Raw genomic sequence first — 16,985 nt, forward strand, 5'->3', positions numbered from 1 at the left:
AAAACATTGGAAATACCTTGACAAACCTTTATCATGTATACGCCAGCATTTCCTGAAAATCAGTTGTCAATGACAGACAGTACGTGATGCAATTGTCATGCATGGTGACTTAAATGGGTTTCTGTGTTTCACATTCAGCACTTCAGACACATTGACTCAGTTTTAGGATACGCCTTTGAATAAACCTTATTCAATACAAATAAAAGGCTGGCACAGGTATTTGAGATACAGAAATAGGTGTTTTACCTTTCGTGCAAACAATTCCGCATAATGTCCCAAGAACAACCGATTCCTCTCACAGAGGAAAGGATTATCAGTCATTTCTCCGAAGAAGACCGTACGTTGCTGTTGTCGGATACCCTCACCGGCCGCTGGTGGTATGAAGGATTTACTTATTATCATATTGAAACTAAGTTCCTTAATGATCCTATAGGAAATTGACCCAATTTCCTATAGAATCCTATAGGAAATTGACCCAATTTCCTATAGAATCCTATAGGATCTTATAGGATCCTATAAGACATTTTTGTAAGGGATGGCCTTCGCTGCAGGATACGCTTAAATGCCCAGTAAACATTGACCTCATGGTTCAGCGGGTAATGACTTGACAGTCTAAGAAAGTCCTTTTTGCCCCGCATCTCCAATTCATTCAAATATAGATGTAGGCCTACATGGTGAATACGGGTCCGATCGGTTGTAATGTGTTTCCATAACACGTGCTTGTTAACTGAGTGAACAAGGCTACAGCCCTTGCGCAATGGTGTCTGTATGTGTTTGCAAAATAATATTTAAGAATATTTTACAAAAAAAAAAAAAAAAAAAAAAAAAAAGAACGGTTTTGTGTTGCTTGTGTGGAAGGGAAGTAAGAATACCCCACTCTCCAGGTTTAACAAGATTATTTACCCAGAATGTTTTCTTAGTTTTTTTTTTTTGTGTGTGACCAAGTCATTTTTGGGCAAAAATCCACAGCTAAATTTTCCAAAGTAACAAATATGGCTGGATAAGTGTACTTATTCAGAGGTCTGCAAAGTAATTTATCGACCTTTTCCTGTTTGTGATAATTTTACTTATTCAGCCAGCTAGATATGTTACGACATACTGATTTTAGGCAACTATTAAAACCGGTTAAAGCAATAACTGAAACGGCTGATCCGTACAAATGCCGGACTTAGTTACATCACCCGTGGATACCGTGAAGAAAATATGCGATCACTTTCGCCTGGAACTGACCGACCAAGGGAAAGACAACATGGAAGAGTATGTGAAGGAAACCCACAAAACAAATATGGCCGCCATGAGTATGACCTGAAGCGTTATCACCTGACAGAAGAGGAAGTTTTGGAGCACTTTAAGGAATATGTTGAGGAGTTCAAATCCCATGTTGATTACGATCAATTAACTTTTATTACCCATCGTATAGTTGGAATTTTTTGGTTATATTATGTCGGTAATTAATACCACTGCTTAAATACTTTAGCGTTTTACCTCTTCTATGCCTTTGTTACATTTACTAGGTGTCATATAGTGAAAACGTCGCAACAATCATACCATTTCATCAAAAGCAGTAAAATCATTAAAGCGATAACAACCATTCGTGGGGGATTCATATTTCACAATAAATACATAGTAAACAACTCACTGAAATATAATAAATTCCACCAAAACAGCAATTTAGCCCGTAATCAGAGCTTTGTTATTTACCTCCCACATCACCCGAATACTAGGTCCATTTAAAACTAATACAAAAAAGTATTTTGCCACCAGAATGCGCTGAGTTCCTTCCGCAATTGCTGCTCTAGGAAACGGTCTTCAGTTTCAAACACCCGCACTAAGTAATGCAAAGATACAATGAGTAGGGTAAAACATGGTGGTGTCTAAAACGCATTGTCCAATCATAGAAAGTCGTTTAAGGTGATGCGCACTATTTAGTTCAAGATATATGGTGAGATGTCCTTATAATCTAGGACACTACTGTAACTCAAAGTCCGCCATAGATAAACGGCCATTAAGTAAGGTATTTTAGCGTTAGTAGCCGACTTCCTTGGGCTACCTGATGCAGATTTCTATCGGCGTTAGCTTAGTATAGTAACTAGTCTTTGAGATATATACGGATCCAGTACGTGTAAATTGAGGATTGAGATTGGTCGTTATACTTGTCCCAAGGACAATCAATTCCTCTCACAGAGGACAGTATTTTCAGTCATTTCTCTGAAGAAGACCGTGAGTTGCTGTTGTCGGATACCCTCACCGGTAACTGGTGGTATGAAGGATTTACCTTATTACTGAGGTGCTTTCGTGAAGACAAAACTATAAATTTGTCAGGAAGATAGAGAATTGAAAGACGCTTGGTTGACGTCCTTAGAAACAGACTAGCGATATCTCAACGACTGCCCTCAGTTGACTTAAGCAAGGTTAGAACATACTGTTTTCTTTTAAGTGAGTTTTGATTGTTTTCACTTAACTTGGTAATGATATGATATGTAATGCATGTTTTTTCGGACAGTATTTATATATATTTTCAGATCTCAATCAAACTGCCGATATTCATAATTGGTCCTCCGCGCACTGGAACCACTTTCCTCCAAAAGCTCTTATTCTCCGATCCACAGAATACAAGCCTGAAGTTTTATGAGCTTCTGCAACCAGTTGTAGATGCCGATACCGCCGTCGAGGACCCACGAATTTTGAAAACTACACAAGCAATAGGTAAACAACATTAAACAGATATTGTCGCTCAATGTGTCTAAAGAATTCCCTGGTGTAAGAGTATTAAATGATGAGGTTGTACTCCAAAATACCTTCTATAGAACTATTTTTAAAATATACATTCAATACAGAGTGAAACAAATTCGTTTCAGCCAAGCTATATGCCAGCAGACCGGATTTGGAAACCATGCACAAGGAGGAGGCTATCGGTCCGGAAGAAGATCATGCTCTATTTGATAACATCGGTTTGTTTAAGGAAAACATGTTCCAAGGCAACAATTGCATAGAATATTTAAATTGGTTTGAAGCTCGGACCAGTGATGAAATGGTTGAAGTTTATCGTTTCTACAAGCAGCAAACTCGGCTTATACTTCACAGCAGAGGTGAGTATTCAATTGGTTTTACCTCACAAATAACTGATTCCCTAAACGTAAAGAGACGTAATACATTTGAGTAAATGAACCACATCTCTCATTCTCGGTCCATTTCCATCTTAAACCCTTCAGGAAGCGTAGACTTTCGCGCTATATCTTGATTGTCCTCGGAAAAATACAAATCATTATTAGACCAGTTTCTGAACTTTCGTTAGATGTATTGTACCATTTTTCACTAAATAAGTGGCCTATAAACGAACCATGATTCACTTGTCTAGATCTGCCATATTATATCTGAAATTGCAGAAGAAAAATTCGACATCGTGTACTTATGTTTCGGGGGGTTCTCATCTTGAAAGTCTGAAATAAAAAGGAAAATAGATATGAAAGTTTAATTTAGGGACACTTTCAAACCGAAACAGTTTGCATAATAATTACGAGAATACAGCGTTATTCTTGAAACATTTTTCAATTTTTGATGCGAGATTTACATAGCTTGTCGATTTGTTTTTAGGAGCCGTGAATAGTGATCGGCAGATGGTTTTTAAAGATAATTTCCACAGTATGTATTTGGATGCTCTACTTAAGGTGTATCCTGAAGCTTGATCTTTGTTCACACCTACCGCAAGCGCATCCGTAGCTTCCCTGTGTTCCGTCGTCGAAGCATTGAAACATCTCATCTATGAGGAACATTGCATCTACTTAAAACAACTTGGCAGGGAGGTATTAAACTGGTCATTTTTTCATGGTGGAATAGAGATGATGAATTTTCGGAGGAACCACCCCGACCTGGAGCACAGATTCATTGACATTGCAAATAACGACCTCGTTACATCACCCCTGGATGCTGTGAAGAAAATATACGATCACTTTGGCCTGGAACTGACCAATCAAGGGAAAGACAACATGGAGGCGTATGTCAAAGAAAACCCACAAAACAAATATGGCCGCCACAATTACGACCTGAAGCGTTATCACCTGACAGAAGAGGAAGTTTTGGAGCACTTTAAAGAATATGTGGAGAAGTTCAAAATTTCTTGTTGATTATAATTAATTAACTTTTATTACCCGTCGTATAGTTGGAATTTTTAGGTTTTGGTACGTTTATAATTAATACCACGTTTTGCTTAAATACGTAAGCTTTCCTATACCTTTTTCATAAGTTTATTAGGAGTCATAGTGCCGATAAACATACCATTTTAATCAAGAGCATTGATACCATTAAAGAGATAACAACCATTTGTTTGGGATTAATATTTAACAACAAAACATTGTAAAGACCTCGTTGAAATATAATATGTTCCATTTTACCACCAAAACAGAACTTACATGTATCGTAATTATATATCATGGAATATGTGCTTGCCATCGGACCACGTCTACACCTTTTTATATAGGAGATAATTACACAAAATAACGTTTCTTAAAACATTTACCTGTGATGTGATCATTTGTAAATTAAAGCACATGGAATCAGGGGTGGGACAATCTTTTTGACCAATGTTGTACACCGTATTTTACCACCAAATCTAATTTTATTCGAGAAAAGAACAAATTTTCCTACTCTAGGACTTTTGCTTAATTGATCCGGCAATATTAATTGAATGTCAAATGTCTCGTGTCCTATCACGAAATTAGCCGGGGTCATCTGAGATGGTGTGCACTTTTTGGCTGAAGACAATGTTATCTTTAAATTATAAAACCGCTAGCTAGAAAGATACGGAATCGTATAAACCCCATTCGTCTGACCCAATGGGATAATGTTTTGAAATCCCTACACCATCTTTCAGCCCAGACAGTATTGCTTGTTAAATTTCTCAGTTTAAGCTTCGAAACAAAAACATTGGAAATACCTTGACAAGCCTTAATCATGTATATGCCAGCATTTCCTGAAAATCAATTGTCAATGACAGACAGTACGTGATTCAATTGTCATGCATAGTGACTTGGGTTTCTGTGTTTTACATTCAGCACTTCAGACACATTGACTCAGTTTTAGGATACGCCTTTGAATAAACCTTATTCAATACAAATAAAAGGCTGGCACAGGTATTTGAGATACTTAAGTAGGTGTTTTACCTTTCGTGCTAACAATTCCGCATAATGTCCCAAGAACAACCGATTCCTCTCACAGAGGAAAGTATTTTCAGCCATTTCTCCGAAGAAGACCGTAAGTTGCTGTTGTCGGATACACTCACCGGTCGCTGGTGGTATGAAGGATTTACCTTATTATTGAGGGGCTTTCGTGAAGACAAAACTATAACTTTGACAGGAAGACAGGAGATTGAAAAACTCTTGGTTGACGTCCTTGAAAACAGACTAGCGATATTTAGACGACTGCCCTCAGTTGACTTAAACAAGGTTAGTACACTGTACATGTACTGTATATATGGTATCTATACGGTATATAAGGTATGTTTTGTTGACATATATAGGTAGGACAAAAGTGGCGGTTCAGTCGATTGGGCAACAAAACGTGTGTCGACACTTTAGTTTTGGACCTATCATTTATTATTGATGGTCTTCACTGCAGGATACGTTCAAATGCCCAATAAACATCAACCTCGTGGCTCAGCTGGTGATTACTGTAATTATACTTGAATACGAAATTGTCAGCCAGATATCAGTAGGGGTGGGAAAATGACAATTTTTTTTAAAAACAGGTGGGTCCTATGGCCATTTTTGCTGCTGAACACAAATCTGACAATTTTTTTTTTTACCAAAGCTAAAGATTTATATTGTTATCTGCTATTTGTTTGTGAAAAAAGGCGAAAAATGGCTTTTTGGCCATATTTTCACAGTAAAGTACATAAAAATGATGTGTAATATGTCTTTCTATATGTTTTGAGGGTTGCTGAGTTCAAATATCAGCATATTCAAGACATTGGCAATATTGGTATGGTGACATCTGTAAAAATATGCTATTTAAAAAAAAACATATACATACAATACACACTTCGAGCCTAAGATAAATACAAATAATGGCCATTATGTACATACTGAATTCATGGATTACAGTTTGCTATAAAAACAATGCTGAAAATACCTTCATGGATGTGTACCAACAAGTGTTATGCTGTATATTTTTCCTTTTCTTCAGAACAGGTAAAACTTTGTCAGGTGACATCAACCTCTTACAACCTCTAAGCTCTTGACCTTGGAATAGTACTGAGTTCAGTTGCGTAGTTTAAGAGTATCTCACCACCACTATGAAAGCATCAACAAGAAATACACTGAGACCAGAAGGCACTGTATTATCAGATAGTCTAATAGCTCCTAATATCGCCCTCATATTGCTGTTGGGGTTTTCTGTGTTTCTCCGAACGAAATAAATTTTTGCCCCGCATTTCCCATTTACTCCGATACAAATCTACACGATGTATACGGACCCTCTTAGTGCTAATTAATATAACCTCCATAACATGTGCTTTATAACTGAGTGAACTAGTTTATAGGCCTAGGCCTAGCACAATGGTGTCTGTATCTGCATGTGGGCATATATTTACTTTTTTGGACACGCTGCACATTTTCATACGAATTTGTATACCATTTTTAATTTGCGCAACATTGTTTGACAAAAAGGTTTTTGTGTTATGTGTGCGGAAGTTCGAGCACTCCTTATATTTGACATACATTGGCATTTTTTTGTGTCCAAGTCATTTTTGGACAAAATCCCACAGCTAAAATTTCCGAAATGACAAAAATGGTTGGATAAGTGTACGTATATTCAGAGGTCTGCAATGCAACTTATCGACCTTTTTCCTGTGATAATTGTACTTATTCAGCCAACTAGCCATGTTACGTTATACTGATTTTCAACTATGAAAACCGGATAAAGCAATAACTGAAACAGCTGAGCCGTACAAATGCCGGATTTCTGATTCGGTAGTGGGCCAGAAGCGTGCCGGATTTTGATCCAGGTGGTGAGCTGGGGTCAAATCCTTATGCTTGGGTGTGAATTGCATGAATAACCCACATCTTAATCGAAGAAAATTTTGACTGGGTATTTCAAATGCTTAACCCTTATCTTTGCATAACTTCAGCTGTAGTTTGGTAAAACAAGAACGTAAATCATAGTTTCGAGGATAATTCACATGTATGAACTTTTTTTCAGATACCAATCAAACGGCCGATATTCATAATTGGTCCCTGTCGCACTGGGACTACTTTCCTCCAAAAGCTCTTATTCTCCGATACGCAGAATACATGCCTCAAGTTTTATGAACTAATGCAACCAGTTGCAAATGTTGCTCCCGACGCCGAGGACCCACGAATTTTGAAAACTACACAAGAAATAGGTAAGCAACATCTAAAATGATATTGTTTTACAATGAGACTAAATAATTCACAGTTGAAGTATCATATAGTGCCTGTGGGATATAAAAACTTGATCTAGCTGCTCTCTGGATTTGCACGAAAATAATTATTGAAAAAATCGTTATTTAGTCAGGATGTATGCTACCAGACCGGATTTCAAAACCATCCACTACTTTGAGGCTACCGAACCGGAAGAGGACCACTATCTTTTTTTTAACATCGGTGTGTTCAAGGATTACGCGCTCCAACTGTGTAACTATGGAGAGTATATAAAGTGGATGCAGTCACGGACCAACAATGAAATGCTTGAGGCTTACAGTTTCCATAAACAACAGACTCAGCTTATATTACATGGCAGAGGTAAGTCTTAGACTAGTTTAATTCTGCACGTTCTTCTTTAGTTTATAAGTTAGCAATACAAGTGTTTTTCTTATTATCTAATATAGTCCGTATTGTCAACCAGGCAAAACACAATACTAACAACAGAATTTATTTTCCACACACTTTCTTAAATGCTTTTTATCACCATACCAAAAGTTATTCTTAAGTCATATCCCTGCTTGGTTAACGTGAATATACAAACTGGCCCCCAATTGCCATATATGTATGCTCTTGTCTCATACCACTATTTCAATCCATTTATGCAATAGAAATCAGTCCATGACCACAACTTTATTGTTTAGAATCAAATATGGAAATTAGAATAAAATATGGCTGCCAACAAAACAGTTCAAATGTGTATTTCTTATTCTCTAATATAATTGGGTATGTACACCACATATCTCACTCTCATCCAATTTCAAACCTAAATGGATACTTCAATGTTTTTTGTCATGAAAAATGTCAGTTGATAAAAGACAATTGAACCCGTCCCAGCACTTACGTGATTTAAATTTCAACGGTCTGCCTGATTTCACATTAGATACATTTTAATGAGGATTTTTATCTTTTTGGTGTCTGAATTTAGAAAAACACTTGGATTTGCAAGGCATCTAGTCATATAAAAATGCAAATAGTACATTGCCTCAAATAAGTAGAACGGGATGTCAGTTTTGAGCAAATTTTTACCTGGCAGGATTGAAAAAATTGGCGTTTTGGCTTCAGAATCTCCGAACAGTGATCTGCGAATGGTGTTTAAAGATAATTTCCACAGTCTATATTTGGGTGCCCTACTAAAGGTGTATCCAGACGCAATCTTCGTTCACACCTACCGCAATCCATGCTCCACCGTCGCTTCCTTATGTTCTTTTCGTGAAAAGTTCAAACCGCTTTCTTCTGAGGAACATGATGTTGACGTAAAGCAAATTGGCAGAAAGGTTTTAAAGACTACAAACATCAACTGTACAAAAGAGATGATGTATTTTAGAAAACAACACCCAGAGCTGGAGCACAGATTCATCGACATTGCATATGGCGACCTTACTACATCACCCATGGATGTTGTGAAGAAAATATACGATCACTTTGGCCTGGAATTGACCGACCAAGGAAAACACAACATGGAGGCGTACGTCAAGGAAAATCCACAAAACAAATATGGCCGCCACAAGTACGACCTGAAGCGTTATCACCTGACAGAAGAGGAAGTTTTGGAGCACTTTAAAGAATATGTGGAGGAGTACAAAATTCCTTGTTGATTATAATTTATTAACTTTTATTACTCGTCGTATAGTTGGAATTTTTCAGGTAGTGGTACGTAAGTAATTAATACCACGTTTTGTTTAAATGCGTAACCTTTCCTATACCTTTTTCATAAGTTTATTAGGTGTCAAAGTGCCGATAAATATACCATTTTAATCAAAAGCATTGATACCATTAAAAAGATAACAACCATTTGTTTGGGATTATTATTTCACAATAAAAATATTGTAAAGACCTCGTTGAAATATAATATGTTCCATTTTACCACCAAAACAGCAGTTATCATAATTATATATCATGGAATATGTGCTTGCCATCGGACCACGGTACACCTTTTTATGTAGGAGATTGTTGCACAAAAAAATTTGTGCTTAATCATGTTAAATGTGGTATCTGGAATAAAAAGCACTGTTTATTTAAACATTTACCTGTGCTGTGTTCATTTGTTAATTAAGGCACATGGAATCAGGAGTGGGACAATCTTTTTGACCAATGTTGTACACCGTATTTTACCGTCAATAACTGACAGTACGTGATATCTAGATGACTGCATGCTGTCAATTGACATATAAAAGGTTAGTACGCTGTACATGTACATGTACATATCGCATCTATAGACCGTACACCAAGAGAAATTTGCATCAAACAGCCAACCAACCAAGTCTCTTACAACGCAAATATCTAAGTTTGGGGTCCTACATCTGTTTATGTGACAGGAATAGTAGTCGGCTAAAAGCTGCATGAAAGCTGTTCCCCATTACTTTGCACTGGTAAAATTCGTCTCATATACTAACCCCAATACTACGACTGACCCTAATCTGTACAAATGATGTGGGACCCCGGACTACCATTCCTAGGAGTACTATTCCTGTCACATGGGACCAGAACCACCATTGGAAGGCTCTGTGACAAGACACTCAGTGTGAATGCCCTTTGTGTTGCGTGTAACTCTTTAACAGTTGGTAATTAGTAAATATGGAGATTCAAAATTACGCTGTAAATGGATGCTTTATAACTTAAAATCAGCCATGCATTTTAGTTTGCTTTAAAAGTTATTAAAAGACGATACATTACTGGGGCATCATTTTATTTCTGTTTGGTTTGGATTTATGTTATTACACGTGTGTCCTTGTCTTTATTTACACCATATCTCTGTAACTTGTTTTAAACTTCACTACATTTAAGGACTGCGGTCCTGAAACATTATGCTTAATCAATTGCTCCCTGTTTTTTTCTTGGCATGAGTGTTAGAAATAAGGAATAATAAAGTACATAATGATAACCCATGCATATATTGAATTGCTTCAATCAACAGCAAAATTCAGTTTTGAAACTGTGGTTGTTTCTGATTCTCTGATAACACCAGGATAAATAACATTTCACAGGGTCAAAGCTCATTACTGAGGTCTGCAAAACTCCACAAATTCTTCGAAATATTCCAACACTTCTTCCTCTGTCAGATTATAGCGTTTCAACCCATACGCGTGCTGGCCGTATTTGTTTTGCGGATGGTCAGTAACGTAAGTAGACATCTTGGCTTCCCCTAACGCCGTCAACTCCAAGCCAAAGAAGTCGTAAATCTCCTTTACAACTTTCATTGGCGATGCAACAATATCTACGTAATCTACATCGCAGAATCGGTGCGCTTCTTCTGGATGTTTCTTTCTGTATCGAACCATTTCATTTCCACCGTGAAGCAGCAGAGACCGCATGGTATGTTGGCCAAAATCATACAGGTCTATGTTCTTAGGCTTGGACACGAAAGTAGCAAACCTTTTTGATAACAGTGAACATACGGACGCGGTCGTCTCACAGGGGTCGCGGTAAGTACTGATAAAGCGGGCGTCCGGGTAAACCTTCAGTATTGCCTCGAGATTCGCTGCGTGCGTCGACTCTTTGAAAATCACTTGTTTGTTGTTTAATACGGTGTCTGAAATAGTATTTATTTATTCATTGTTATTTTTTGGCCATTTTTATCTAGAAGAAGTATTCAAAACGCGAATGATACGTTATCATTATCATAAGTGATCAGTGACATATCAGTGACGTCATCACGGCCCTCTGGTGAAGGGTCGAAGTATTATATGTGCCTCAAACGTCAAAACACATTTAGTCTCTTCGAATACGATTACCACAACTTATCCTGTTTGAGATACAATTCGACCCTTAACGTACTGTCAATCGTGCTTGTGGCAATAATATGATGATACCAAAGTTTTAAATAGATTTCGGTTTCAAAATACATGTACCCGTAAACAATTGTCCATACCTTTGCCCCTTGCTAAGAATATGATTTGCATCTGAAGTTTATGGAAACGGTAAGCTTCCACCATTTGATCCTTGGTGAGCGTCCTTCGCCATGCCTCGTAATCCTGGATGTTGGAAGTGAAGAAAAGGAAGTTCTTAAAAAGCCCCATATTTTCCATCAGATTGAAGCACTCGTAAGGCCCTGTTGCCCGTATGTAGTGGATCGCTCTCAACTCTGGCGTTGCTGTGTATCGTGATCCTGCGTATGAGACACATTTATAAATTCCGTATTACGTTTTGGTTATCTTGGAACTGTACATCTTCCTACGTGTAGACTGGAAAGTGAAAGTCAGTGACTCGTTCTCGTTTACAGAGGTGTTAACTTTATGGAGTAGCATTTAGAGCTGAGTAAAACACAATTACACATCGTTAATGTGTATTGCAGTATTGTCACCCCTACATTTTCACGTCATGTACATTGTACAAGACTCCCATTTTAAACCCAACCACGTAAAATATAGCCCATTTCTGCCTTATGATATGCATGTTTCATCAAAATCAGCGTATGACTTTTTGAGTAGTGCTGACGAAAAACAGATAAACAGGCTAACAGATGAATGGAGGTGAGAACATTAAGCCACCTTGGCCGAAGTAACAAAATAACAACAACAGCAGCAGTACCAGCAATAATAATAATAATAATAATAATAATAATAATAATAATAATAATACCTAATTTCCTAATCTCGGTTAGCTCCCTTGACTTCGCATGCGTGCTGGTAGCCTCTTCCACAGGGTGCATCACCTCAAAGTACCTTGGAGAAGTGTTCTGAGGATCTTCGTACAGGAGACTCTGCAGGAAAGATGTTCCAGAGCGAGCAGGTCCGATAATGAATATGGGTCTCTTGATCTGACACTGAAATGACTAAGAATAGTCTGATAGCGTATCGCATGTATCGCCCAAACTCAATATAGGGATGCATTTTACATGCTGAAGTATCAAAAAATAAAATTGAATTAATTCGAAGTTGTATTCAATTTTTATACATATGTATATGTGCATAGAATAAAAACCCATGGCCGCCTCAATATTACACCTACATCTACATTATGTAAGAAGACTAAATGGTAACATATGTTCAGGTGTAAGGAAACTGAGGGTCCGTGTAACAAGAAGTCCGCCCTCCATATAGTTATAATGGTTAGGGTTAGTCTGACCTAAGTGCGTCAAATCTAGGGCGAGCCTTTACTTTACAAATGAATGGGAAGCGGACTCTCTATCATGGGGGACTCTCTGTCATGTTACACAACCCAGGGAGTGAAGATAATAGTTTTTATTATTTTTCCAAAAAGTGCACGGGGGGGGGGGGGGGGGGGGGGGGGGGGGGGCATTAACCCTTCAGGTTGTAGACTGGTGAACACATACCTTCAAAACATCAACAGACGCCAGTCGTTTGGATAAAGCCAACCTATTTTGAAGAATTTCAGTCCATCGCGTTTCAACAATCATTCTGCCTGCCACAGTTAAATCTTCGTCTTCCCGATAACACTTGAGAAGTAAGCAAAATCCCTCGTGCCACCACCGGCGAGTGATGTCTTCCGACAGAATAACCCGTCGCTCCTCAACTGTGAATTTTCTCCACAGACTTTCCTCTGTGAGCGGAGTCAGTCGTCTCCTAAGCAGCACCCGACACAGCCAGTCCAATAATATGTGAAAGTATGGAAGACAGAACGCGTATAAATCTTGCAAACCTGGCATATTCACGTATCACGGTATTAAGGCTAAGGTTCGCGACTAGAACTCTAAAAACCTAAAAAAAGTTTTTATGACCGCATTGTACTAGCTGGGTCGCTCCGACTCTGCGGGGATTCTCGCTATTTATTAAAGTGCAATCAGTGGAATCAGCTGAATAGTCTGACTGGTATCCTCGGGCAGCTTGGAGGTAATTAAATTCCGTGTGCTGATTAACCTGATTCCATTGATTGCATTTTAGCGAGAATTTCCAGCACAGTTGGTTCAACCCAGCTAGAGCGACGTGTGAATCTGAATGCGCCCAATGAGAGGTTTGAATTTCACAGTATTTTGTCTCTAACCCACAGTCTTGGTTACTCAGGCGTATGGTGGTGATAGCGTCATTTTATGGCCTAAGCTGCACCTTTAATATTAACCTCTACAAAAATTAAACACGGGATATAAACTTATTCTTGACCTTGATAACCGTATGATTTGAGATAGTTGGGCCTCTGCAGTGGCGGATATTGGAGGGGGGGGGTCTGAAAAATAAATTTCACTCTAGAAATTAGTATTTTGACTAGCTGAATCATACTTCTAAACCGGATCAATTGGCACTGTTCGCCCTCTAAAATTCCAAACAAAAAAAAAAAAAAAAAAAAGTGGGCACCGAACCCCACGCAGCCACTTATTCCTAAAAATTGGACCCCCTTCAGATAATCCTCGATCCGCCCCTGCTCTGCGTCTGGTGTCCCAGATGATATGATAACCGCATTAAGGTCTGCATGCCTGACCAGCTATTTCAAAGAGGTGAGGTGGGGTCTTTAATTTTTTCAGTGGAACATTTTATGGTGGTTTTAGCCTACACCCTAAGTTGAACCAACTTTAGAAATTGCGCAAAGCCTAGATCAGATAAGGATTCAGAGCAAACTCTTTTGTGGCTTGGATAAGCCTTCTGTTAACTGTTCCGAATCTCCCTCGTCTTCGGTTGTCCTAATAAAATCTGGAGTCCCTTGGCTGTGTAGAATGATTGCATGCGTGGCCTCAGCATAAGAGGTAGATACTATTAAGATGTGGTGATATTCACTCTTTCGGGTAGGTACATGTATGTATAGATAATGATGCTATGTTAAGATATTATATGTTGCCCATTAATTCACAATTTTAAATATTTGAAGAAGTGGAGAAAGTAATGAAACAACTGTGCATGCGTTACTCAGAGTTCACGCAGTAAGTTGCCGATCAAGCAATGAAAAATTAATTGTTACCATAACATTTATGTGGTGGAATGGAAAGCTCGCCAGTTCTTGAACATTTAAACGTCTTTTAATGATTCCCTCTTCTTAGGGGCTTGCTAAAACATCAAACTCCTCGTTAAAAAAAAAAAGTCAGCTCTTTAGGAATTCTCCGTGTCGGGTTCTCAGACACGGCTTCGTGTGCATAATGAACTTAAACGGTCATGCAAAACCTTGGTCGAGGACGAAAGACAAACCAATGTAAATAAAATAAATAAATATTTACACGGATCACGGTAACGTATATATCGGTAACGTATGTATCATTTTAACGTAACAAAGAAGAATGAGCGACGTATAAACATGCGTGCGCACATATACAACGTCACGCGCACACACAGAGTCTTGACAAAGGACAACAAACAATGAAATCAAAAAATCATGAACTTTTAAAACGGTCATGAAAAACCTTGGTCGAGGACTGGGGTTGCCCGGGTTGAAATAGGCCACCCGGATTATCGATTGATATAGGAAACAAAACACATGTACATCCAAACTGGCCCTCTCCCTGACAAGCTAGAAAATTTCCATTTGATCCACCACTCACCAACGAAGCTTCTGTGGCTCCGTGGTAACTCCGTTGCCTTGTGCGTGAGTCTATCCTTGTCCGCTGGTTCGAGACCCAGCAAAATGACTCTAATATTTTTTTCCTCAAAGTAATCTGTAAAATTTGCTTTTGATTACTATAAGGGGAAACTCGTACCTACTGAGGGTGGGCGGGTCAGTCACGGCGCAGTCGGTAGCGTTCTTGGATGCAAAAAACAATACAAAGCGTCACCAACCATGGTAACGAGAAGTCACGAGTTCGAATCCCGGATGAGGCACGTCAGTCCATCACGACAACGACCTTGCCCCCTGTTCGGGCAGTCACCAGAACGTATGCGGGCTCTCGTGGGTCCTAGCAATTTACTTTTTGCACAATAAAACGATATACTTTAGAATAAGTGATGGATTTAAAAAGAACATAGTAGCATAAAGTCTGCGAGTCCATGCTTCTCGAGACGGTTCATATGTTCATTCAGTACCCGGGGCAACTCACAGTCAACAATGAAAGAGTAAAATCTACTCAAAACTGAAACCCCCAAGGTGTGAACAGCTGGGCACAAAACACTTCTGCCTTAAAGTGTTGTCCCACAAAACGAAAGACAAACCAATGTAAATAAAATAAATAAATATTTACACGGATCACGGTAACGTATATATCGGTAACGTATGTATCATTTTAACGTAACAAAGAAGAATGAGCGACGTATAAACATGCGTGCGCACATATACAACGTCAAAAGCACACACAGAGTCTTGACAAAGGACAACAAACATTGAAATCAAAAAATCATGAACTTAAACGGTCATGAAAAACCTTGGTCGAGGACTGGGGTTGCCCGGGTTGAAATAGGCCACCCGGATTATCGATTGAAATAGCAAAAATATACACATGTACATCCAAACTGGCCCTCTCCCTGACAAGCTAGAAAATTTCCATTTGATCCACCACTAACCAACGAAGCTTCTGTGGCTCCGTGGTAACTCCGTTGCCTTGTGCGTCAGTATATCCTTGTCCGCAGGTTCGAGACCCAGCAAAATGACTCTAGTATTTTTTTCCTCAAAGTAATCTGTAAAATTTGCTTTTGATTACTATAAGAGGAAACTCGTACCCTAGGAGGGTGGGCGGGTCAGTCACGGCGCAGTCGGTAGCGTGCTTGGATGCAAAAAACAATACAAAGCGTCACCAACCATGGTAACGAGAAGTCACGAGTTCGAATCCCGGATGAGGCACGTCAGTCCATCACGACAACGACCTTGCCCCCTGTTCGGGCAGTCACCAGAACGAATGCGGGCTCTCGTGGGTCCTAGCAATTTACCTTTTGCACAATAAAACGATATACTTGAGAATAAGTGATGGATTTAAAAAGAACATAGTAGCATAAAGGGTGCGTCGTCAATAATATGACATGGGAATGGTCATTGATCTCTATCTTTTTCCAGCTACGTCACCGATCAAACTTGCATTGAGCTATTGCTAACCCCGTATAAAGCCTCGCCTGTCATACTGCAATTTCAGCAAAATGGGCTCTTTTCTCGGTGGGATTTTCAGAGGAAAAAAGTTTTATTTTTTACAAAAGTCGCCCCGCCGCTATTGCTTTTACCAGTTGTAAACTACGTTTGTCTTCTTATGCACCCCCTTCCTGTCTTGGGTCCATGCTTCTCGAGACGGTTCATATGTTCATTCAGTACCCGAGGCAACTCCACAGTCAACAATGAAAGAGTAAAATCTACTCAAAACTGAAACCGCCAAGGTGTGAACAGCTGTGGATCTCATCGCGCTCTTTAACGTCAAAGGTGAAACCACACGTTATCTCACTGCAAAATAAAATGAAACTAAAAACATCTGAACTCATCTTACTAGGAACATTTCCAGCGGATAAGCAATGAAACCGATCGACCTTGTATTGATTCAGTAGCTTCAGGTATAACAGCACGTCATACCACCAACCGATCGACCTTGAAATGATTCAGTAGCTTCAGGTATAACAAACAACACGTCATACCACCTGTTAACCGCGTTCACCCGAAAAAAATTTCTTCTGGGCGGAATAATTTGCCAAATATGTTTTACTCGAAATTGGCATCGACGCAATTGCTTGAATGGAAAACATTCCAGTTTTCTGCACA

The 16,985-nt window shown here is 38.9% G+C and overlaps 3 protein-coding genes across 3 annotated transcripts; 2 read left to right on the plus strand and 1 right to left on the minus strand.

The window, feature by feature from the left end:
* Positions 1–2,527: 2,527 nt before the first annotated feature.
* Positions 2,528–4,155, plus strand: LOC106164554 (uncharacterized). Its single transcript, XM_086994713.1, has 3 exons — positions 2,528–2,706; positions 2,859–3,089; positions 3,595–4,155. Exons 2-3 carry the CDS (start codon positions 2,894–2,896, stop codon positions 3,684–3,686), a joined length of 288 nt encoding a protein of 95 aa, XP_086850839.1. The 5' UTR covers positions 2,528–2,706; positions 2,859–2,893; the 3' UTR covers positions 3,687–4,155.
* A 3,376-nt stretch (positions 4,156–7,531) lies between these two features.
* LOC106164539 (uncharacterized) lies at positions 7,532–9,034 on the plus strand. The gene is made up of 2 exons (XM_013542484.2): positions 7,532–7,757; positions 8,502–9,034. The coding sequence occupies exons 1-2, from the start codon at positions 7,532–7,534 to the stop codon at positions 9,032–9,034; spliced, it is 759 nt and encodes a 252-aa protein (XP_013397938.2).
* Positions 9,035–10,108: 1,074 nt separating this feature from the next.
* LOC147760385 (uncharacterized) lies at positions 10,109–12,503 on the minus strand. The gene is made up of 3 exons (XM_086994335.1): positions 12,018–12,503; positions 11,308–11,544; positions 10,109–10,968 (listed from the first exon to the last, which is right to left on the minus strand). The coding sequence occupies exons 1-3, from the start codon at positions 12,085–12,087 to the stop codon at positions 10,436–10,438; spliced, it is 840 nt and encodes a 279-aa protein (XP_086850461.1). The 5' UTR covers positions 12,088–12,503; the 3' UTR covers positions 10,109–10,435.
* Between the last annotated feature and the right edge of the window lie 4,482 nt (positions 12,504–16,985).

This window comes from Lingula anatina, chromosome 8 (assembly GCF_051362555.1).
Source record: "Lingula anatina isolate TDL-2025a chromosome 8, LinAna3.0, whole genome shotgun sequence".
Taxonomy (NCBI): Eukaryota; Metazoa; Brachiopoda; class Lingulata; order Lingulida; family Lingulidae; genus Lingula; species Lingula anatina.

Coding starts and splice junctions, on each gene's coding strand:
- LOC106164539 (XM_013542484.2), top strand. CDS start 7,532: ATGTATGCTACCAGACCGGATTTCAAAACCATCCACTACTTTGAGGCT. Junction 7,758..8,501: donor GCTTATATTACATGGCAGAG/GTAAGTCTTAGA, acceptor TTTTGGCTTCAG/AATCTCCGAACAGTGATCTG.
- LOC147760385 (XM_086994335.1), bottom strand. CDS start 12,087: ATGCACCCTGTGGAAGAGGCTACCAGCACGCATGCGAAGTCAAGGGAG. Junction 11,545..12,017: donor AACCGAGATTAGGAAATTAG/GTATTATTATTA, acceptor TCTCATACGCAG/GATCACGATACACAGCAACG. Junction 10,969..11,307: donor ATTCTTAGCAAGGGGCAAAG/GTATGGACAATT, acceptor ATACTATTTCAG/ACACCGTATTAAACAACAAA.
- LOC106164554 (XM_086994713.1), top strand. CDS start 2,894: ATGCACAAGGAGGAGGCTATCGGTCCGGAAGAAGATCATGCTCTATTT. Junction 3,090..3,594: donor GCTTATACTTCACAGCAGAG/GTGAGTATTCAA, acceptor ATTTGTTTTTAG/GAGCCGTGAATAGTGATCGG.